General features: G+C 35.6%; 2 protein-coding genes across 7 annotated transcripts in view; one reads left to right on the top strand and one right to left on the bottom strand.

The window, feature by feature from the left end:
- The window catches only part of DECR1 (2,4-dienoyl-CoA reductase 1), a 61568-nt gene extending 56585 nt beyond the window's left edge, over positions 1–4983 (bottom strand). Inside the window, exon 1 of one of the 2 annotated variants that reach the window (XM_051970823.1) lies at positions 4827–4983. In XM_051970823.1, the coding sequence (XP_051826783.1) occupies positions 4827–4895 (69 nt within the window). In that variant the 5' untranslated portion in view covers positions 4896–4983. The remainder of the gene's footprint in view (positions 1–4826) is intronic. The other variant, XM_051970824.1, reaches the window with a different exon arrangement.
- A 6482-nt stretch (positions 4984–11465) lies between these two features.
- The window catches only part of NBN (nibrin), a 39358-nt gene continuing 26854 nt past the window's right edge, over positions 11466–23969 (top strand). Inside the window, exons 1-6 of one of the 5 annotated variants that reach the window (XM_051970811.1) lie at positions 11552–11644; positions 13511–13649; positions 17749–17882; positions 19038–19186; positions 20236–20395; positions 21941–22044. In XM_051970811.1, the coding sequence (XP_051826771.1) occupies positions 19113–19186; positions 20236–20395; positions 21941–22044 (338 nt within the window). In that variant the 5' untranslated portion in view covers positions 11552–11644; positions 13511–13649; positions 17749–17882; positions 19038–19112. Of the gene's footprint in view, positions 11645–13510; positions 13650–17748; positions 17883–19037; positions 19187–20235; positions 20396–21409; positions 21474–21940; positions 22045–23969 lie in introns of those variants that run through there. The other 4 variants (XM_051970809.1, XM_051970812.1, XM_051970810.1 and 1 more) reach the window with 4 other exon arrangements.

Genomic DNA, 23969 nt, shown 5'->3' with positions numbered 1-23969 from the left:
AAAAATATTAAAATGTTAAATCCAATATATGTATACATATTTATACAATTATCTTGCTGCACAAGAAAAATTGAATCAAAAAGGAAAAAAATGAGAAAGAAAGGGGGAAAAAAAGTAAGCAAACAACAAAAAAAAGTGAAAATTACTATGTTGTGTTCCACATTCAATTCTCACAGTCTTCTCTCTGGATACAGATGGCTCTCTCCATCACAAGACCATTGGAACTGACCTGAATCATCTCATTGTTGAAGAGTCACATCCATCAGAATTGATCATCATATGATCTTGTTGTTGCTGTACAATGATCTCCTGGTTCTATTCATTTCACTTAGGATCAGTTCATGTAAGTCTCTCCAGGCCTCTCTGAAATTGTCCTGTTGGTTGTTTCTTATACAACAATAATATTCCATAATATTCATATGCCATAACTTGTTCAACCATTCTCCAATTGATGGGCATCCATTCAGTTTTCATTTTCTAGCCACCACAAAAAGGGCTGCCACAAACATTTTGCACATGTGGGGCCCTTTCCCTTTAAGATCTCTTTGGGGTATAAGCCCAATAGAAACACTGCTGGATCAAAGAGTATGCACAGTTTGATAACTTTTTGAGCATAGTTCCAAATTGCTCTCCAGAATGATTGGATCTGGTCACAGTTCCAACAACAATGTATCAGTATACCAGTTTTCCCACATCCCCTCCAACATTCATCATCATTTTAGCCAATCTGAGAGGTGTGTAATGATACCTCAGAGTTCTCCTAAGTTGCATTTCTCTGATCAATAGTGATTTAGAGCACCTTCTCACGTGAATAGAAATGGTTTCAATTTCTTCATCTGAAAATTATCTGTTCATATCCTTTGACCATTTATCAATTGGAGAATGGCTTGAATTTTTATCAATTTGAGTCAATTCTCTATATATTTTAGAAATGAGACTTTTATCAGAACCCTTAAATGTAAAAAAAAAAAAAAAAAATTCCCAGTTTATTGCTTCCCTTCTAATCTTGTCTACATCCGTTTGGGTTGTACAAAAACTTTTTAACTTAATATAATCAAAATTATTTATTTTGTTCTGTTACTACTTCTAATTGCCAGTAAGACCTGTGATGACACCCCAGGTTTTCCAGAACTCAGTTTCCTGGATACGCCTCTACTAACCTTTAAAATAAGGCTGAACAATCTAAGAGGGCTGTTGTGAGAAAAAACTATATAAACATTAATTATTATAGTTACTTTAGTGAAGAAGGCAGAAGTCCAATTGTAATATTTTAATGCATTAACTATTAGGCCTTAAAACTCTTTTATAGACAAAAAATAAGAAATTCTCTCTGTAGCAACCAATTTTTCCTCAGGTTGGAAACCTATCACTATGTTTTCCCATAAAGTAGTACATTTATTTTCCCCCAAGCAAAATATAATCTTTCTGAATACCCTGAAAACTAAGCTGAGAACTCGATAAAATTTAAGACATGAATTTGCCAATATATAATGCAAAAGCATAAGGGTACTATTACTTCTAGTTTTCTGCTGACAAATTTATTCCTCTCTCCCATTTTTGCCTAGGCATGATAAGCAGAGCAACCTACAATAAACTACTTCTACAGAAATGGCAATTTTGCTTAAAAACTGCAACCTGCTTGTCCAGAACTATGACATTAAGATGATGAATCAGTGAGTTTGTGTGTAGGCTGGCGACTGTCATTACTTAGCAAAAATGGAAAATCCTGTTCTATTACACCAATAGCCCTGAATTTCTATTTGTGTGATATACTTTTTGATGGATTGTGGAGGGGGGAAGAGTAGGAGGGGAATAAGAGAAAATTGTTAGCAATGATAACATATTGATGTAACACTGAAAAGTTTAAAAAGTGCTTTTGTATGCATTTTACTTATTTATTTGACACCTTCTGTTCTGTCAGTCCTCATTCATTAAGTGCCTGCAATATGCTAGACACTGTGCTAAGGGTTGGGGATACTGGCCCTCAAGGAGCTTACAAATCTAATCAGAGAGACCATAAGCAAACAAATGCACACAAATAAAAGTATAAACAGGATACAGGATAAACAGGAAACAATTAAGAGGGAAGATTCTAGAATTGAGTCTTAAAAGAAAATCAGGGAAAGCAATAGGCTGGGATAAGGAAGAAGAATATTCCAGACATGGGAGACAGGTAGAGAACATGCCCAGAGCTATGAGATGGAGTTTTTAGTTCCTGGAACAGCAGCAAGGTGGACAGTATCACTGAACTGGGTGGGGAGTATAAACATGAGAAAATGGTAAAGTTCTACAAAGATTATTTGTTATAATTTATTTCAATCTTCAAATGGATTATATTATCAGAATCCCAGATGTGCTTCTGGAACAAGTAGGAATGGTACAGAATAAAGACAGAAACATCTGGATTGGAGCAAGTGCACATAGAGAAGATCTCTGTTGGGCATGATAAAATTATGGGACATTGAGGGACATATACATATACATATAGTACCATAAGTAGGTAAAGACAACAAAGCCATGGGAAAAAAATCTTGCACCTTATAAATACTGGGGAAAAGGATCAAGAGACCATCAACAATTACTGAGCTATTTACCTACTTTCTCATTTATGTAAAATATTTATGAGTCATCTGCACTAAAACTGAAGAAGGCATTTTCGATGAGGATTATTAGTAAAAATAAGCAGGCTTTTACAAGCGATATTCTAAAATGGACAAGTTCACAAACCTCAGGTTAAAAACCCCTACCTAATTTATGAGATCCTGAAGAGTGGGTATGTTGGGTAGAGAAAAAAGAAGAATTGATAAAATTGATACTGGGGCAGGCAGAGAAAAGCCTCTGATAGAGATCTGTTTAGCTCTGTGATGCCATTCTCTGGGCAGGTCCAGTCAGAAATCCAAGTTATGTTCAAACACATCCTCTTTAGAGGTCTTGAGTAATCTCACCTTGCCATGTCCTGTGAGAAATCCCAGTCATGTTCCTGAAGTAAAATTTTCCCTATAAAACCTACATCCCATGGCTGCTACATTCGTTTGGGTCAGCCCACCACAGCATTTTGCCTTGTGGTATCTTTTCCCTTCCCCCATACCTCATGGCATCTTTCCTAATTCCACTATGCTTCCCAAGCCCACTTCTCCTTATAGCTAACTCTTTTAGGGTGTTAAGTCCCTTTTAGGATTTAGCCTGCTAGCTAAGAGTTGCCCCAACCTTATGGCATGTTTCCTTTCTCTCTTTCCATCATTAATTATTAAAAACCCCTTTCTATGGTCTCCTACCTCTATTTCATACTTACCATTCCAAGTGTCTATCATACCTTTTATTTTGTCTGTAACCTCTTCTAAACAAACCTATCTTTTGCCAAAGAGAATGACCATTATGAATTCTTCATGATTGAACCCCAACTTTTGGTGCCCACCATCATCTGGTGTCTACATCGGCCACATTATAACTATGTCTGACACATAGAAAGAATTTAATAAAATAAATTAATTAAATAAAAAAATTTATTGAACTGAAACTACAATGCAATTTTGCCAACACTCATCCCTCCACCTGTCCTCCTCCACTCCTTTCCAATCAATAACCTCAGGCACTGAGAAAGGCAGAATGGGAAAAAAATCTGCCTGACCTCCCTCCCCTGACATCTCAGTCCTCTCCCACTAGGGAAAAGGGCTACAGCAGCAAACCTCTGAGCTTTGGGCCTGAGTCAATAGAGCCGATCCCTATCTCAAAGTTAGGGATCCCACTTGCCAATTATCTTTATCTATATTTTTCTAATTTGCAAGAGACAGTTTACCTTGATAAAATACTACAGAGAAGGGGTGATTTTTAATTAGTCAGTCAGGGATTTTTAGTTTATAATACTAACTTTAGAAACTATCTCCCTCTCCCCCCACAGAACATGTACTTCACTTTCTACCACTATAGTGACTTTAGTAGAGTCAAAAAACACTACTCTTAGAACCTAGAAAATTTTAGCCCTTTGTATTGTTTCCAGCTTGATCAAACTTTTTAAATTCTATACAATTGAGAAAAAATTCTCTTCCCCCTCTCTCTTTTCTGTCAGTCTCTGTGTCTGTATGATTACATGGAAGTTACATCTGAGAATTATGCAATTTACCTCACAAGGCTGTTTTTTAATGAAGTACTAAGTAAATTTAAATTGCCAACATAAATGAATAATTATGCCCCTATGTGTTTCGCATAGAGTAAGCACTTAATAAATGCTTGGTGTTTAGGTCACTCTTTGAACAGTAGCCCAAATACCTCAAAGACAAGATGAGTTTATTCTCGCGTTCACCCAGCAGTATTTTTCTGTTTCCTTCAACTTTTTCCGAGTTCTTAGGGACTTTAGAACCAGAAGGTGAGGAGGGGGAGAGGGGAAGAGGGAAGAGGGACAGAATGAAGTAGGAGAGCGTATTGGGGGTAGAATTGGGAAAGAATGGGGGAAGGGCACACTCATTATCGACACCCACGGGAGAGGGGAGCAGGCGCTCTCAGGGCTTTAAGTTGTTCTAATATTAAATCGGAACACCATAGCCCGTAGGTATATACCTTTCAATAAGAAATTCTCCCCCTTTTCGGCTAATACACGCAGGTCGGCGAAATTAGGGGATAAGGGGCGAAGGCAGGGACTAATGTTCAAGTTCAAGATCAGGAAAATTTCCTTCCCCACCCCCAGCAGAGCTCGCCAGTCCGGCATGCCAACCCTCTCCCCGCCCATCCTGGGGGCCCTCGTGCCCCCGGGCCTCGCTCGAAGCTGCAACGCCAGCTCGGTCTTCTCCTCCCGGCCCTGCCGCGGCCCGGGAGAAGGAGGCCAACCTTACCCGCTGTGGAGGAAAGTCGAAAGCCCGCAGGGCCCAAGGCGCGAAAAAGCGCCCGGTTCGCAACGCCATTTCTTTGCGTTTCAGAACTTGACCGCGGACTATAAGCGAGCGGGGTGAGGGAGACGCGGAGGCCGGTTAAAAGCGGAGAGGCGGAGCCGCAGCTGGCGGAGGTTGCCCCGCCTGGGGCCTTCTCAACTTTGCCCTAGTTCCTTTGGACCAATTTTGTCCCAGAGCTTTTGACTCCTGCTCCCTTAAACGTTTCCTTCCAGTGTTTTATTTTTCCTCCCTAACTTTCAGTTTTCTCTTTCTGGGTTCCCCCAACTCAAGGAGTACATCTCTCGGTCCGTGACTCCCTCCGCAGTTAAAAAGATTCATCTGTTTTCACTTGCATGTGTGATGCTAATAGCTAAAGAACAAAAGATACCCGGTTCGGAGTTGTGTTTGTCTTCTGGTGCCTCTCAAAAACAATGTTAGTACACTTTGCCAATGAAGTAGTGTTGTAGATTTAGTGCTGGAAGAGTCCTTACTTCAACTAGTCAGTTAAACCTTTAAATTTTAAGAGAAGGAAGGTAACTTTCCTGGAGATTGTTGTGCCACAGTTCTCAACCAGATGAAGGGACTTGCTCTGACTCCTTACCTAGAATTTTTCCCACTGCATCCCACTACATACCAAGACATTAGTATTGAAGGAAACTTAACAGGTCTTTCAATATAATAAACATTTATGAAGGACACAAACTAAATGATGTCTGTTGTCAAGGTGCTTCCGCTGGGAATGGGAAGCAAACTTGTGCAAAAGAATCAGGAGGGAGAAAGTGTGAATAACTGAAGACAGCAGGAAAGATATCCTGTCAGAGATGGAACTTCAGCTATGCTTTGTAGGAAGCTCTGGATTTGTGGAATATCGACTTTTCATAGAATACCCAGTCCACCATCACTGAAATGAACGACTGGTTTCCAATGAATTCAGGCTTTGTTGCTTTTAATTGTGGCTTTGCTTTTTCTTTTAAAGAACAAAGCACAAGTAATGACTTCAGTAGCTCCCAGTTACCTCCAGGATCAAAACCAAAATTCTCAGTTTGGCATTCAAAATCCTTTATAATCCTTCTACTTTTCTAGTCTTGTTACACCTTATTCCCCATCCAGTACTGTTATGTTCCAATGATACTGGCCTCTCTGTTCCTGGAATAAGACACTACAATCTCTCTGCTCTTGGAATCTTTGAATTGTTTCTTCTTCCTGGAATGCTTTCCCTCCTCACTTCCCTACTGCTTTTCCTGTCTTTCCTTTAAGACCCAATTAAAATCCCATCTTCTACAGGAAGCCTTTCCCAAACCTTCTTAATTCTGGTGCCTTTCCCCTCTTAATTATTTCTCATTTGTCCAATATAGTTTGTATATTCATTCAACAAAATGCCTAGCAGATTGTAGGCACTTAATGTTTGCTGTTTGATTGATGACCACTTTTTATTTAACCATCCAAGCTACTTGTCTCTCAATGATATATATATATACAAATTAAATCATAAGTATATGCAGCAGTAAAGTCAAAATGATGCATCAAAAAGAGGATTAAAACTAAATCTGGGATTCTACTGATACTATTACAGGTTTTCAACTTTCCTGAAATTTAAAAATTATAGGGAATAGTCTGGAACCCTTAAAATTTGATATAAGTGAATTATCCAGGATTAAAGAGCTAGGATTGGTCAGAGGTAGACTTCAAGCAATTCTTCTTAGCTTTAAACTTGTTATTCTTTCCACTAAATGAAGCTCCCTTATGGCAGACACATTCAGTTTAATACCTAGCCTGTTTACAAAATTTTTCTAATTTGGTTATGGAAATCTTCCAGATTCTGTGCTGGGATTACAGCCTCAGAATCCAGGATAATTTTCCATGAAGATTTGGATGACAACTTTAGCAGAGATTATTTATTCCGATTTTCCCAATATTTCTGAAGGTAGTGATTCTGGCATAATTAGTTCTTCATCAACAGGTTCTAGGGCATAAAATTTCTTCAGGTTTCTTCTAGTGGCTGCAAAATATACTAGATACAAATCACTCATAAGAAAACTTGTCTTGAGTTATAACATTAAATAGTTTTAAACACTAAAAAAACCCTACAATGATCATTAAACTAGATATGGTAATAAAAAGATTCTAAATATCATACCATATTGTAGAGCTAGTACAATTAGGATCAAAGATTTAAAGTTTTAAAAAGCTTAGAGGCCATTTTAATTCAATCCCTTTGTTTGTTAGATGAAGATCTTAAAGCTCAGAGTCAGTCATGCAACTATTAATATGAAAGATCTGGGGTTTAAATTCAAAAGTGATATAATTTTAATTTATGGTTCAGCAGGTTTATTTATTGAAATGGAATTTCACTTTAAACATAAATAACTTCGTTTGGTTTTAAGTAATTACAATACTGCTGTAGCTTGCTAAATTAATCCACTATAATCATGTGTATCTAAAGAAATATCACATACTTTTTAGTTTTTCCAATAGATCTTATGATGATCATTATACTATATGTACGGATGGGACTTTCCTCGTTTATCCCATCTCAAATAAAGCCACTTTTGTCAGCCTGATAGAATCAAACAAATGAAAAGATGGCTTCTACCTCCCAGAAACAATCAAAGCTCTTATGAGAAACTGGATCATGACCTAAATTTCCTTCGAACCACAGAAAGAAAGGGTTTAAGAGTCCTTTCCAAAGCTTGAAGGAAACATGGCATTCTAACACATTGCTTTTTAAAACAAAACTGTAAGCATTTATCTTTCCCAGTGTTTATTCCTTTCTTTCCCACCAAGTTGCATTCATTTGTTTTTGGACACAAAAAACAAAAACATTCCTACTGGATGCCCTCTCTTACCATTCTTTTTAGCTTCCTTTTGTGTGTTTTCTTCCCCCAAAAGATTATAAACTTCTTAAGGCAGAGACTAACTTTCTTTTGTGTGGTTGTACCTCCAGTTTTGATTAATTGACATTATTTAACAATTAACTCATTTTAAGCCTAGAAAGCAATACAGTGACTCCTAAGCTCTACAAAGCTCCCAATTCTTTGATTTTTAGAGTTTTTTTTTTTTTTTTTTTTTTTTTTTAAGACAGGCTAAGAAGGCAACAAATCTTTGTTAAGCATTTGTTATGTGCTAAGCACTGAAAATACAAATAGAAGCAAAAAGACAGTTCCTGCACTAATGGAACTTTATTCTAATAGAGGAACAAACACATTAATGGAACTGAAAAGATGGAAAGATGAGGGAAAGTACCAGTTGGGGCAAGGTTGCTAAGTTCAGAGACCCAGAGGCATAGCTGAAAGGGGACAAATAGTAGGAATTCAGCCAAATTGATGTGAGCTTCCAGTTAAGAATTCCCAACATTTTTGCAGGACTATTTTAATACCTGGCCTCTTCATTATTGAGGCAAAATATGTAATATATATTTTATGTAATTGCAAGAATCATTGGATTTCTTGAGATGAAAAATTGTTGATGAGACTATTGCAGTACTTCAGAGCTTACAGGAACTATTGAATTCCTGGCACATGAACTAATGGACAATGGATTCCTTTTGGACTATTTCTAGGACTTATGGACATGTGTAAATTCTCAGGTTGATTCATGTTATTTGTTACGTTACTACTAGCCTGTGTTATATTCTATGTGCTTATGTATTTTATGTAATTGCCAGGATCATTGGATTTCTTGAGATGAAAAATTGTTGATGAGACTATTGCAACACTTAAATTTTCATGTTGACTCATGTTATTTGTTACATTACTACTAGCCTGTGTTATATTGCTATGTGCTTATGTAATTATGTGTAATGCCTCCCATATTGATGGATTTATGTGTACCTGTTTCAAGTGAGCCCCTTCAGAAACCCGCTAATCTGATTTGATTTCCCATTTCCTTTGGTGTTTTCATCTCCCTTCCTGAGATGTCAGGGAAGGCATGATCAATTTTTTTGGGGGGGTTTCTCACCTCCTTGATAAGTCAGGGAGGTCATGACCACTCTATGTTTTAAAACAAAAGAAAGGGGGAGATGTTGGAATCCTAGTGTTAACTCAACTTGAAACAAGGTGATAACTCAAGCGAGATGTTAGAATCCTAGTGTTACCTCAATGTAATTGATACAATGCTTGTGTTCACACCTTTACTCATTGGAGTTCACACGTTTGGGAGATTTCAGGGTTTAGTATGAGATATCCAAATTCATACCTTCCTTGAAGCTCTTAGGGCCAGAGAGCACTCTGGGAGAAAACCCATAATCCCATTCTCTCAGAAGAGGCATATATAAGCCCAGTTGAGAGAATTCAACTGAATTATATGGAGAGTAGAACAGAAGTGGAGGCTGAAGAAGGCAGAGATAGAAACAAAGGACAAAGCTGCAAGAACTCTTAGAACCAAGGAGAGAGAGAGGCCTCTAAGAAAAGCTAACTGGGCTATATTGGAGATTGAGAGCCAGAAGCCTTCTCTCCGAGGCAAGAGAGATCCATTCCATTTTCTACTTGGCTGGCTGGAGGACTGAAGGACAAACCTTTGGATTTGGAGACATTCAGAGGGAGCTCTTGGAACCAAGCAGAGAGATAGATCTCTAAGCTAACCAGGCTATATTGGAGACTATAAAAGATCTGAACTTTTATCACCTGGCTGCATTTGGGGTAATTATTGATCTGAATACGAAGGCTGCCTCCAGAAAATCTCCCTGAGAAACCTGCTTTCTCCCAGAGAGAACTATTCACATATTATATTTTAAAGAAGAAAAAGATCACAACATTAGTAGAAATATCTGAGTGTAGTAGTATCTGTGTATGGGCAGGTATTGGGAGAAGATGGGGAGAAATAGAAAGATAAAACATTCATTAAACATTTACCATATGCCAAGGCCTAAATACTGAGAAAACAAAATGGTGTCTGTTCTTTAAAAATCTATATTCTAAGGGAGAAAAAAAAACCATAAAAGAGGGAGGGAAACCCTGAAGCTGAAAAATTAGGGTTCTCTAAATGTACCATCAGATCATCTGCAAAGAATTATGTTTACCTATTTACCTCTTTTTATTCCTTCAATTTCTTTGCCTTATTGCTATAGCTAGTATTTCTAGTACACTATTGAATAATAATGGTGATAATGAACATCCTTACTTCATTCCTGATTTTATTAGTCTTTTTTATGTTTATCTCCACTAGAGATGTTGGCTCTTGATTTTAGTCTACTGGGGCACTCAGCATTTTAAGTATTTATCCCTATACTTGCTAGCATTTTTAATGGAAAGGGATGTTGTGTTTTCTCAGAAGCTTCTGCATCTATTGCTTATAATCATATGATTTTTGTCATTTTTGTTACTAATATCAATTATACTAACAGTTTTTCTATGTAACCAGCCCTGCATAACCGGCATAAAATTCTACCTAATCAATGCTTTCAAGAGTTTACTTTCCTTCCTTCCTTCCTTCCTTCCTTCCTTCCTTCCTTCCTTCCTTCCTTCTCTCTCTCTCTTTTTCTCTCTCTCTCTCTCTTTCTTTCTCTCTCTCTCTCTCTCTCTCTCTCTCTCTCTCTCTCTCTGTCTCTCTGTCTCTGTCTCTGTCTCTTTCTCTCTCTCTTCTCTGAGCTTCAGAGCAGCAGAGGGCTCCACAGTTGCTAAGCAATAGACAGAAATAATTTCACTCTTCATCTCAACTTTGCCATAGTATCCTGTACTGTTGTTGGTCACACATATCACTCCTCTAGGATTTATCCCAATATAAAAAACAGAGGTAGCAACATTGACTCTTTTTTGGAGTCATTTATCATAGGACTAGAGATCTACAGCAGGGATTGTCCTCAGAAAAGAGAATATGGCAGCATTCAACAATGTAAGCCAAAGTTTAGGGTTCTATGGCCTATTTTTCCTTTCTTCTTCATGTTCATTTTCTGGGTCCAAATCAGAATCTCCATTTCTTTCTTTTTTCAAGAGCCATGCCTTTCTCCTCACCATTATCTGTGTCCTTATCTATTTCTTGTTCATTACCATAATCATCTTTCATCTTCAACTTCATACTTCTCACTTTCTTTCTCTTCTTCATTCTTCTCCCAATTTTCATCTGAATTTTTATTTGCCATTAATTCATCATCAGACTCCTCTTCAGAAGATAGTAAGCATATAATTCAATTGCTGAATTAAATTGAACTTCACTAGATCTTAGTTGTAGCTTCAGTTCAATTCAAAACATATTTAGGGGCATACTATGTGTCAGGCACTGTGCTAAAGTGCTCCTTAGTGAAGAAGTAACTACTGTAGCATGTAATAGATTTCTGTATATGATTGGTATGCCCTATTACTGTGTGATCTTTGAAAAGTTACTCTCCCTCGCTGGGCACCATGATTCTAATGTGTAAATTGAAGAGATATTGGGAAGTGGCCTTTTAAAGTCTCTTCTGGTTCTAAATCCTATGAAGTAATACTAAACAAAATAAAAACAGCTCTCGCAGTGTAGGCTATTTTCCTTTCTCTAACCACGAGGTGGCAGAGCAATCCTCAACCTTTTCTTTCCCTCACTCCCATTTCTTCCCTTCTCTCCAGGCTCCCGCCCTTCCCGGCTCATTTTCATTCACTCTCTGGACCCATAGGGGGCCTCGTTCTCGGGAGCGCGCACGCCATAGCAATGCGCAAGCAATGCGCACACGTCAGCAGCTGGGAGCAACGTCACTCGCTGGTCGTCCTCGTAGTTCCCGCGCGTGAAGTGGCTCTCCGGGAGCTCGGCTCCCGGAGTCTGGGGAGCGACCGGGCTCATGTGGACGCTGCTCTCCGCCGCGAGCCCGGCTCGAGGTAAGGACGGCGGAAGCATGGCGTTAAACATGCCTAAGTTGTAGTCCACACGTAGGCCCACAGTTCTGCCCCCACTAGCCAAAGGGGAGAACTGGGGAAGCTGGAAGTTAGGGGAGCGGCTGCGATTGTAGGTTGTGAAATATGATCCAAACGCCTCCCCAGTCCTTAGGAAAATTTTTTCTCCAAAAAGTCTCAGTCGCTCTTTTCAGATCCTGTCCTCCTGACTTATCCGATTGGCCAGGTGGCCGGAAGCTCAACCCCTGGGAGAATGGGCGTGGTGTGGTGACTTGACTGTAACCTTCCTTAGTGCTCCTGAAAACTCTTGTGAGCGGGAGGCGTGGTCCACTCTAGGGAAATCCCTGATTCGCTTAGTGTGTGAGCTTGTAGCTTTACTGGGGACAATTTTTTCCTAGAGAGAACAATAATAAATTAGATAGGTTTTATATGGAGCTTTATGGTTTGCAAAACACTTTACAATGATCACATCTTGACAACAACCCTAGGAGGTAGGTGCTATTAGTATTCCTATTTTACAAATGGGAAAACTGAGAATAAGTCTTTTTTACTTCAGGTCTTGTAAGAAGTGTTTTAGAGGAAAGAGAAACTATATAGTTTATCATATCTTACTTGCTTAGGCAACTATACGGTGCAATGAATGGAGAGAGCTGGACTTGAAATTAAGGAAGATCTGAGTTGGAACATCTACAATCAGTGTCCTCCCTATCTCGAACTCCTAAATTAGTGGATTGGACTCATTGGTCTTTAAGGGCCTTCCCAGCTCTAAATCTATTTTTCTGTCTCCTCCAAAAGTGATTTTGTACTCTATGACAGCAGTGTAATTAAGAGCATTCAGGTGTATATATTCTGATATTGGGATGGATTATTTGTGATCTCATCACTGTTGGTCCTCCACTGGTGCAGATCACAGTGCATTCTTACCTTTTCATCCTGGGATTGTTCTTCAAGACTTTCTATTTTTTTATGGATACTTGCTTAGCAAATTCTGTTGTTCCTTCTGTTATTCTTCTGTCAGCCTATCTTCTATTGATAAATTGTTTAAAAATAACAAAGTAGCTTTCCACTCTAAAAACAAAAGAATAATCTTTATTCATACAACATTGTATATTTTATTAGGCCTAATGCTAATTTTTAATTAATTTCTATCAAATCAGTGATAATCTTTGCATTTAACTAAGGTGTTGTGAGGGCATATCTCATTCTGACTCCAGGGCTTATTACAGCTTTATTCTAATCAGTATGGTAAAAGATAATTGTACTTTCATCATTTAGAGTTTGGCCACATAGCCAGAACTTTTAGCTTATTAGATTCTAATTAACCTGATAGTTCATGTGTACTAGTTAAAGCACAAATTAATTTTGCTAAATATTTCAGATAGTTTGCATTTCACTATCAAGTAGGTTAAGACTCATCTTGGGTATTTAGGACTTAGTCTTATCCCTTTAGTTTCACACTTGAGAAAACAGTAGCTGTTGGCAATTTTACTTAAATTTAGGTCATACCTCAAATTTATAGCATTTGAGATTAGAACTCAGTACCTCTGATGCCCTATCCCATTGTGTGTTAATCTGAATTTTAATTAGTTCAGTACTTCATCCTGTCTCCAGGACTAAATTAATGAAGATATTGGTGTTTAAATAGTGAAAATGAAAGTTTAAATAGTGAAATGATTGATTCAAGAGCTCTTCCATGTTCATTTTTTACATTAATTTTTCTTCAAAGTGGCAACACCAAGCATAAATTTCCTTGACTAGCCCCTTGGTCTTTTTAGCTCTTCTGGTGCAACTTGTTTGTTGTCAGTTGTTTGATGTCTTATTTGCTTTAACTTGTTTTCTGCCTATATTAAGGACTGGCTTGATACTGGATACCAGCATATACCAAATATGTCTTTAAAAAGTAGTTTTCTGTGTATTACAATAACATAACCATTTCCACAACTGACCACAAGGTGGCAACAGAAGATCATCTACAAGAAAACTTTAGCAGGTATTTATTCCATCCACTGCCAATTTGGGGGTGAGGGCAGTTATTTCATGTCTTTGTTTAAACAGCTTTTATGAGAATAGCTTTTAATATGTGTCCACCACATTTGTGATTTTAGTTATTGTGAGAAGCTCTCACCCCACAAAGTAGATCTCCCCATTGATTTTTTAATTGCCTGTGTTCATAGAAGTTTGAAGCCTAGTCTTTCTAACTTAAAGGTTAGGCCTTAGGTTATGCTGCTGTGATAATCACTTAACTGAGTTCCTTAAGACCTAAGACTTTGTCTTATCTTTTTATCTCCCGGCCCAGTAGACATTTGGAGCTTTGAATGAAGTTGCATAAAAATGTTGGATATGCCATTGAATAGTTAAGGCAATAGAAGGTCTTTGCATTTGGATTTATATAAAGAAAAGATTTAGATATACTAGAAGGCTGGATATAGTAACGGAAAAGCTACAACCTGAGTCTTCAACACTCCAATACTGAAACCATCAGTTCTAAGGAAGGGAAATACCAGGACAGCCAGAAGGCATAAGCATTAGTTTTTTTTGATTGGAAGTTTAAGCAGCAGTTAAATGATGAAGTTGTCATTAAAGAGTTGTTGAAGGAACTGTGACTTGAGTTGGACCTTGAAGAATGAATAGTTTTAGAGTCATGAGTTTAGAGTCATGCAACCTAACACTATAGGTTGCACACCCACCTTAGAAGTACTTAGGAAGTACTTTAAGAAGGGTTTTTGATTTTTTTGATAAGCATATTCCTTCCACTTGCTTTCTTCTTATAAGTATTAATTAAGCTCCTGTATGAAGCCTTATATAAATGACGCATTGATTGTGCTAAGCACTGTAGGTGCAAATCAGAAAAAGAAAGAGTCCCTGACCTCTTGGAGGTACTAACTAGGGAAAAGATTACATGTAAGGAAGTGAAAACAATTGTCTTTACCTGATATGTGATGGTAGTGTAGTAGAAATCAAGCAGAGCATTGGAAAATACTGGGAAATGAGTACACTTCTATATTAAATATGAGATGGTGTTTCTTTGGCTAAAAAAAAAAAAAAAATCTCCCTGTGACCAGCCTGGTAATGTTTCTTCAAACCAAATAGACTGAAATTTTGACTTAAGGTATCTAAATGTTGCATACTATCATTGGGAAGAAGTTTGAAACATTTGCAACTTTGTAAGAGGGATGCCAAAGTTTGGTCTTGTGACATCCTACTCTCACCTCCATGTTATAATGAAGAATCTATATAGGATTTCAACGGGTAAATGGAAGGTTGGAAAAATAGAGAAGTACCAGGTTCTAACAGGTATAGGTCCTTGAATTTGAACTAACATAAGGAAATCAGTGTTTTAGGAGAATTAATCTGATGTGACAGATGATCTAATTGTGAGGGAGACCATTTTGATAATGTTTCCAAGTCATACAAGATCTCATAATTCTCCTTTTACATATACACATTCTTACCCTAAATGATTCTCTCTCACATTGCTCTAGATCTAACTTGGAAATAGGAAGGTAGGAAAGGTCTTTGGTAGTATAGAAAGAAGAGAAAAGGAATGATGACAACTAAGCTACTATTTTTCAGTTCTTTAATTTAAGAGTTTTGGTATGCTATGGTTCCTGGGGCTTGGCATTGTCAAGTATTTATAATTGGGAATTTCATATAATTCAATAATAGATGTAAAAGTGCTTTAGAAAGTTAAAAACATGAGGTAATGTTTGAAGACCAAGGTGCTTAGTTGAGTTCTAATCTTCCTTCAGACATTTACTTTAGGCTAGTAAGTCACTTGACCTCTCAGATCCTCAGTTTTCTCCTCTTTAAAATGTAGGTAATACAAAAACATACATCATTTAGTTGCTGAATATTAAATATAGCTTATTATGTACATGTATATGTATCCCCTATAAATGTGCATTCACACACACATATATATAGTACTTTAAGACAACTAAGTATAGTGTAGGGTAGAGTGCTAGGCTTAGAATCAGAAAGAAACTGAATAAGTCTGCAGAGTGCAAATTTGGCTTCAGACACTTAATTTTTATGTTGCCCTAGGCAAATCATTTATTAACCCTGTTTGCTTCAGTTTCCTTATTTGTAAAATGAGTTGGAGTAAGAAATGACAAATTACTCCAGTATCTTTACCAAGAAAATCCCATTGAAGATATGAAGAGAAGACAGGACTGAAAAATAACTGAACAACAATAAAAGACTGTTTTGTAAAACTTAAAGCATTATATAAAAGTTTATTATTATTCATTTTATTGTATTTACAGGAAAATGTTAGTGGCAGTCAGATTGTAGTTAATTAGCTAAACACAGTTAGCAAATGGTTTAGTTTTTTCCGTAATCTACACAAAGAAGGGTTCATGCTGAATCTTCCCACTCCAAGTTACTATTTTATAAACCAAATGTTACCAGTCAATAATACTAACATTTTAATATTCATTTTGAGGTGTTAATTTAGTCTGTGTTTTTCTTTAAAAAAAATTACTTGTATTAACTGTATACTTGATTGACAATAGCTAAAATTTGCCAACATTTGAAAGAATATTTTATACCATATTTGAGAAACTGGTTTATAAGTTGAATCATTTAAACTCAACAAAGCTGGATTTTTTTTTCCTAATTACATTCTTTTTTAATGGTTATATATCTACATTTTTAAAAAACATTTCCTTATGAATCATGTTGGGAGAGAAAAATCAGGAAAAAGAAAAATCACAAGAGAAAAAAAAAAAACAAGGAAAAAAGTGAATAGAGCATGTGTTGGTTTACATTCATTCAGTCTCTATAGTTGTCTTTCTGGATGAAAGTGGTTTCCATCTGAAGTTTATTTGTATTGCCTTGGATCACTGAGAGAAGAACCAAGTCTGTCATAGTTGATCATCTAACAGTCTTGTTGCTGTGTACGTTTTCCTAGTTCTGCTTGTCTTTTTCAGCATTAGTTTATGTACATCTTTCCAAGCCTTTCTAAAAATCAGCCTGTTTATCATTTTTTATAGAGCAGTTATATTCCATTATTTTCATAAACCATAACTTATATAGCCATTCCCCAATTGATGAGTTATTTAGTCATCTTCTAATTCTTTGCTATCAGGGAAACAGGTGCTGCAATTTTGCACATTTAGGTTCTTTTCCCTCTTTTATGATTTCTTTGAGATGTTGACCCAGTACTGACATTGCTGGATCAAAGGATATGCATAGTTTTATAGCCCTTTGGGCCGAGTTCCAAATTGCTTTCCAGAATAGTTGGATTGTTTCACAGTTCCACCAACTGTATTAGTGTCCCAATTTTCCTATATCCCTTCAACATTTATCTTTTTTTTTTTTTTTTCATCTTAGCCAATCTGAGAGGTATGAGGTAGAATCTCAGGGTTGTTTTTACATTTCTTTAATTAGTAACGAATTAGAGCATTTTTTTGTATAACTAAAGATAGCTTTAATTTCTGAGAAGGCTATTTAAGAGAACTTTGTAATGGAAGTAGAAAAAAAATTTTTAGTGTAAATAACTTCTTTCCTTCCTATATTTAAATTTTATAAATTAGCTTTTTTTTGGTATAATGAATTTTTTTAGAATAGAGTATATATTTTTATTGATCAAAGAAAATGACTTGAAGTACTAAAGGATGACAGTTGGACAGTCTTAGTACTCCAGGGATGTTCTCTTCATGTCAAAATGTTGAATGTATGGACAGAATTGTCACCACATTAGATGTGCATGGATTATGATCCTCATCTTTGGAAGAAACATCCATATTGATAAGATCACAGATTGATTGGAGTATTTGATAAAGAAATGCTACTTAGCAGTATATATTCTTATTAATTTTTAATTGATCACTTTTTTTATTATTAACTTCTTAACCTCTCAATGATTTTTTGATTATTAATTTTTTAACCTCTCAATCACCTAATCAGATTCTCTTTATCTGAAGTTCCCTACAGGTCCTGACCAAAAATCCCAATACCTGAAAAAACTGATTTGAGTAGAGAATTTTAGTAGTTTTAGCTAGCAAAAATAAAGTTGTTTCTTTAAAATCATTGCACTAGAGGGACAAATCTTTGTCATTAAATCAATGTGTTTATGATTTCCTTAGGAGACCCTTATCGACTTTTAGTTGATGTTGATTATATCGTTGGAAGAAAAAATTGTGGAATTCTAATTGAAGATGATCAGTCAATCAGTAGAAATCATGCTTTGTTGACTGTGAGACATTCTGTGACAAACCTGGTATGCTTCTTCCTTTATTATCATAGTTTTTGTTAGTTGAGCCATTTGTTTGTGAATACATAAGACTGTTTTGAAATTGGAAGAAAAGATTTTGTGGGGCTTTTTTAAGGCAAAGTGGTCTCCTTAATGATAGAAATAATTATGCCTTGTCAGAAGTGACTAATTATATTCTACTCCATATCTTTATTAAGCTTTCAGAAATTATACAAATAAACAACGTATATATATACTGAAATTATTATAATTTTGCAAAAAGTGTAGTATCTGTCAAAGCAGTTTAAGGATTTTTTTTTGTTTTTATATTCCATCATGACATCAATCACTTTGTGTACCTTCCTTCATAGGGATTAAAATGCTGAGTCAGTGGACAATTACAGAATTATCCTTAAGATTCAAGATTTATATTGTTTTGGTTTCTTTGTATTTAAAAAAAAAAAAAAAACCATAAATCCAGTTCTGTGATAGCTTAGAACTGCATGAAGTAGAGCACAGTATTGTGGGAAAATATAAACATAGGAACATAGATTTAGAGATAATTATTGTCTTGAGAGAAAAAGAGCATCCAACACTTAAATAGTGGGAGTGAGGTGAGGAGATAACAGAACATGGACAAATTAGAGCTACTTGTAAAGTAAAGCAAATGTGTTTGGGGAAATGGTGATTGATAAAGATTGGAGAGTGGGTATAGAAAGTATTGAAAAACTTGGAAGGGTAGAAAAGATAACATACTAGAATTACAAAGCACTAAGATCTGAGACTATAAAGTCAAGGAATGCTGAAAATTTTTCTGATTAAAGAAGAGCCAAAGCTGATGGAGAGGAGGTAGTCTGAGAATTGATGGTTGGGTGGGAGAGAGTTATAAAAGTGCTCGGAAGAAAAAGTAAATTGCTGACTAAGGACGGTATTTCCCGAGAAGAATTAGTAATGATGACTACACTGTCTGGTTTGTCGTGAGGTTGGCTATCATCTTAGCATCTTCCTCAGCAAAGTTTATTTGATATCCCTTTTCATGAAAATTAATCTTTGTTTTCATAGTATTTTAGCTATTGATATTACAGATATGTATTTATAACTTCATATGTTAAAAAATTTAGTAATATTTTAAAACGCATTTTCTTAGGGGCAAGAAACATTAATGCATGTGTTCATTTCTAGAGTCAAGCTTCTGAAATCCCTACATTGACAATAAAAGATAATTCTAAATATGGCACGTTTATTAATGAAGAAAAAATGCAGAATGGGATTCCACTGCTTTTAAAGACAGGCGACAGAATTACCTTTGGAGTCTTTGAAAGCAAATTTAAGTGAGTCTTTTGGATGAATATTTAAGTGGACAAATTTTCTCCCTGTAACCAAGTTTTGTTGTTTTCTTTTAAACCTGAGTTGCTGTTTATTTTATTTTTGATCCCCAGAGCCTGTAGGAACGTACACACAGTTTGTCAAAACAGAGCAGAATTGTACAATGCAATACGAATCAGAATCATAGAATCTCATTTTGAAGGGATCTTTGAATCCATCTCTAACTCAAAGACAATGCTAACAGTCAGAGAGCTAAAACAAGCAAATCATAAGGATTGTGTTTGTATTCCACCAATAGGAAAAAAAAAAGATGAGGACTTTTCAAAATGTCTATTTTCAAAATGTCTCTTAGAAGGGATCATTGCTCTCAAATTTTAAAGGTAGTATGGTATATTCAAGGATGAAAAATTGGAGGATAAGTTGTTTGTTTGAAGTAGCATTGATATTGAAGTGTATTTTTTAAGCTGTTGAAGTATCACTTCCTATATTGTTTTATGTTTTGGGTTTTTTCTTTTTTGTTTAAATTTAATGGATTTTCCCCCCAATGAACAAAACTCTATTTTATCTCCTTCCTATCTTCTCCTTCCTTCTTTCCCTCCCCCCCATACATTCCCACACTGATCATGACCATTGTATCCTACCCCCCATAATCTCCTTTTATACCCTCAGTCCTACACATCTATGTCAAGATGTAGGGAGCATGCTTCCTTACTGATCCTCTGGAGTCATTGTTCATCATTGATTGCACTAATCCAAGTTCTCAAGTCTCAAGAGTTGATAAAAATAAAAGTGGATCATTAAGGCTGTTGATTGTAGTGGTTTTTGGTTTTATACATGGTGAGATTTAAAATAACTTGACTCTCTTTGAATTGTAATTAATACATTTGAATTAAATAAGAGGGAAAGAGCTTTTCTTGGAATTAATCAGTTTCCTGGTTGATTAGAAATAGATCTTGTTTAGTCTTTATTAAACAAACAACCATATTTTCCAGTTGGTCTATTATATCCTTATTAAGTCCATAATAAAACTTGTGTAACTTTTTACTCCCTACAGAGTGGAATATGAACCATTGGTTGTATGTCCCTCTTGTCTAGATGTGTCTGGAAAAACCGTTTTAAATCAAACTGTTTTACAACTTGGAGGACTTGTTGTAAACAACTGGAGGGAAGAATGTACTCACCTTGTCATGATGTCAGTTAAAGTTACTATTAAAGTAAGTTGAATATACTCTAGTGTTAAAAATTCAGTGAAGCTTAAATTTCTAGTTTCCAACATTTTTATTTGCTGTGCAAAGTCAAAGTCATCATGAAGTTTTCTGATGTGACTTTGGAGTTTGAAAGTTTGTCCAAATAAAGTACTGTTTTAGGGTATCACTTTTTTTTTGAAAATTTTATCAAGCTCTGGATTATAGAGAAGAATTAAAATTACATTGACCTATAAGAATTGTACTAGTATCCTGACTAGGATATCGTATAAACAATAAATTGTTTCAGAAACAAGGAGACATCAAAGGAAGAAAAGCCATGAGTGAAGCAGTGATGACCTTCATAATTGCTAGATGATACCCACATGCTTATGTTTTTAGGTAGAAAAAAATCTCTGGGAATATCACTCACTATATATTCTTTTACCTCCTAGAAATTTTATTTGGAGACAGATAAGGCTGTTTGGAAGAGTGGGGGTCTTTTGTATAGGTTTTGTGAAAGACAGGTTGCAGGGTCTCTTTAATTCTGATCTTAGAATTGCAGTATCATAGATTTAGCAAGCTGGAAGGATCCTCCTAGGTTACCTAGACATCAGTAGACATCGGAGCTTCTAAACCTTTTCCACTCATCACTTCTTTTTGCTCAAGAAATTTTTACATGATCTTAGGCATATAGTTATGTAAAATAGGTATACAAATCAACTATTTACTGATAGCAAAACATAATTTCGTGACCCCCTCATTCAGTTACGAGACCCCATATGATATCTTGAACCACAGGTTAAGAAGCTGGTAAGAAGACCAATCCCATTATTTTATTTTGTTTTGTTTCTTTTTTTGTAAGGCAGTCAGGATTGACTTAATTTGTCCAGGGTGATACAGTTCCTACTTTAAAAATTGAAACTCAGAGACTAATTGACTTGGCCAAGGTTACATAGATAAGTAGTATCACAGTGCTGGGAGTTGAACTGAAGTTTTTAACATCAATTCTAATTTTCTTTTCACTGCACCATATCTTTGCAGTCAAATTATACATGGAATTTTCCACAGTATGAATACTGGAAATAAACAGCAGAAATTGATTCCAGTTAAGTTGATTTTCTTCTTTCCCCTCTAAATAATCTAAAGGAGCCATACAATTAAGCCTTTTTTCATATTTGATGCTTTCTAAAATTATCTAAATAAAGTTACATATGCATTATTTCAAATAGAAGTTAGAGCCCTTCTTTTCTGTGATATCTTGAAGCCTTTACAGATAGTAAATTAAGTGTTAGTATATTTATTAAAAATATTCTAATAAAAAAATTATATCCTAAAATGTGACATGTCATTGGCTTTTACTACTCTCATTAATGAAGAAAAGTAGGCTATATGGTTATCTTGGGAATAGCCTGTTCTCTATTGTTGCTATTGAGGAACATGAAATTGAAGATCTTTTTCCTCAGATAAATCTTATCTCTGTCATATACAAATTTGGTATGCATTAATGCTCACTAGCCACCATTATTTTTTTGTGTGTGATTATAGCTAATAAATTTATTTCTTTCATTTTAGACAATATGTGCATTGATTTGTGGTTGTCCCATTGTAAAACCAGATTATTTTACTGAATTTCTTAAAGCCATTCAGACAAAGAAACAGCCTCCGAAACTTGAAAGGTAAAGTATATTTTCATCATCACATTCAAGGAAAGGTTGACCTAAAATATAATCTCAGATTTAATTCTTAATGAATGAAGATATAAAACTACTAAGTGACAATTAAGATTTGAGCCCAGGCTCTTTAACTCTGAAACCTATACTCTGCCATATAGCAGAACCATGTTTACCACAATATAAAGGAGTTTCTTATCTTGTTTTTCTTGTGGTTTTAAAACATTTCCATAAAACAAATAAGTGAGTACTTGGTAAGTTGGAAAAAATAAGTTAAGGGATGCATAAGGAGATATGTTAATTACAAAAGTATTACCTAAGACAGTTACATGGGCTTTTTCAAAACCCTACACTTTTAACAGAATTTGGATGGGATTTGTATAGTGAGGTGGTAAAACAGTAGATAGTACAGTGAACAGAGAGTCCAATTTGGACTTGGATTCTAGTCTTATTTGGCTAAATGTTTAAACGTTTGTTGACTGATTCAATTCCAATTATCTTAGAGGAAAGACAGCTTTGAAATACTATAGGTTCTATTCTGGGAATCTCAAGATCTTATTTGGTAGCAGATTGCTTGAGAAAATATAGGAGAACTAGGAATTATTTTCTTGAACTAACAAATGATCAACTTAGTTTAATTTCATGTTTGTATTCTACAAAGCAATTTGTAGCGCTTCATAATTTGTTTCTGGCCTAGGCAGGCTTATGAACTATAATTTTAATTTTTTAGTTGTTCTCCCACCTAAATCCCAGGAGGCAGGGTGCATCCTATATAAATAAATCTGCATGTATGTGTGCTCTTGATACTCGTGTGATGCATGTATATGTGTATGTACACATGTAAATGTAATACACATACGTATAGATGTCTTTAAAAATTTGTCTACAAATTAAATTTCAGCCTATCAGATGAAATAGCCACATTTATTATAAAGAAAATTTTATCTCCAGTGTGCTGTTTTTTAGTATAAAATAGCGATTATTCCAATTTGCTCCTTAATTCTCAACTAAAATCTATTCTACAGGAAGTCTTTACTAATCTTAATTCTAGAATCTTCCTTTGCTTGTTTATTTCCTGTTTATCCTTTGTGTAGATAGTTTGAATATATTTGCTTGCTTTTTGTCTTCCCATTTTTGAGAGCAAGAACTGTGTTTTTTTCCTTTGTTGTTTTTTTTTTCAGCATTCAGCACAGTACCCAACTCATAGTAAATACTTTAAAATGTTTATTTACTGATTGCCAAATAGAAAACAGGATTTGATTCTTTGATAGGGAGATGAACATTTTTTTGATAGGTAGCTTAGTATAATAGAATAGTTTCTGGGTTTGGAATCAGAGCACTTGGATTTGTATCCAGGTGATATCACTTATTGTTTTTATAGTCTTCAGAAAGTCATTTAACCATTCTGAGCCACAATTTCCTCATCTGTAAAATGAGCAAGTTGAGATACTCCATTAAAGCTCTAATATGTATTATACATATTCTCCTCCTCTCCCCCAGATCAGTGAATAAGTAAACTAAATGCCTGCTATGATTAGTCACTGTGCTGAATGTTGGGGATACAAATACAAAAAAACAAAGAGAGTTCCTGCTCCCCTTAAAGAGCTTATAGTCTAATAGGGAAGATAATGCCCAGAAGAAAGATGAAAAAAAAAATGGGGGTTAAGAGAAGGGGACCAAGGGAAAAATGGTAGAATAGTTCCAGCAGATGATAAATGAGATTTTTCTGGCCTGGGTTTCATCCTTAAATAGAGATTTTGGAGTTCATGGCTCTACCCTCCAAACTGAGGGATAAGAAGTTACTGATGAAGTTGAATTCTAAAGTTAAAGCAGTCTTACAAGATGATGAAGTTTTTTCTAGTCATGAGCTTCCTCAGACAGTGAAAAATTCAGTTCAATTCATTAAACATTTATTAAGCACCCACTAGATA

Source organism: Antechinus flavipes, chromosome 1 (assembly GCF_016432865.1).
Source record: "Antechinus flavipes isolate AdamAnt ecotype Samford, QLD, Australia chromosome 1, AdamAnt_v2, whole genome shotgun sequence".
Lineage (NCBI taxonomy): Eukaryota > Metazoa > Chordata > Mammalia > Dasyuromorphia > Dasyuridae > Antechinus > Antechinus flavipes.
Note: the sequence above shows the minus strand (reverse complement) of the source record. Positions and strands in the feature narration are given on the sequence as shown.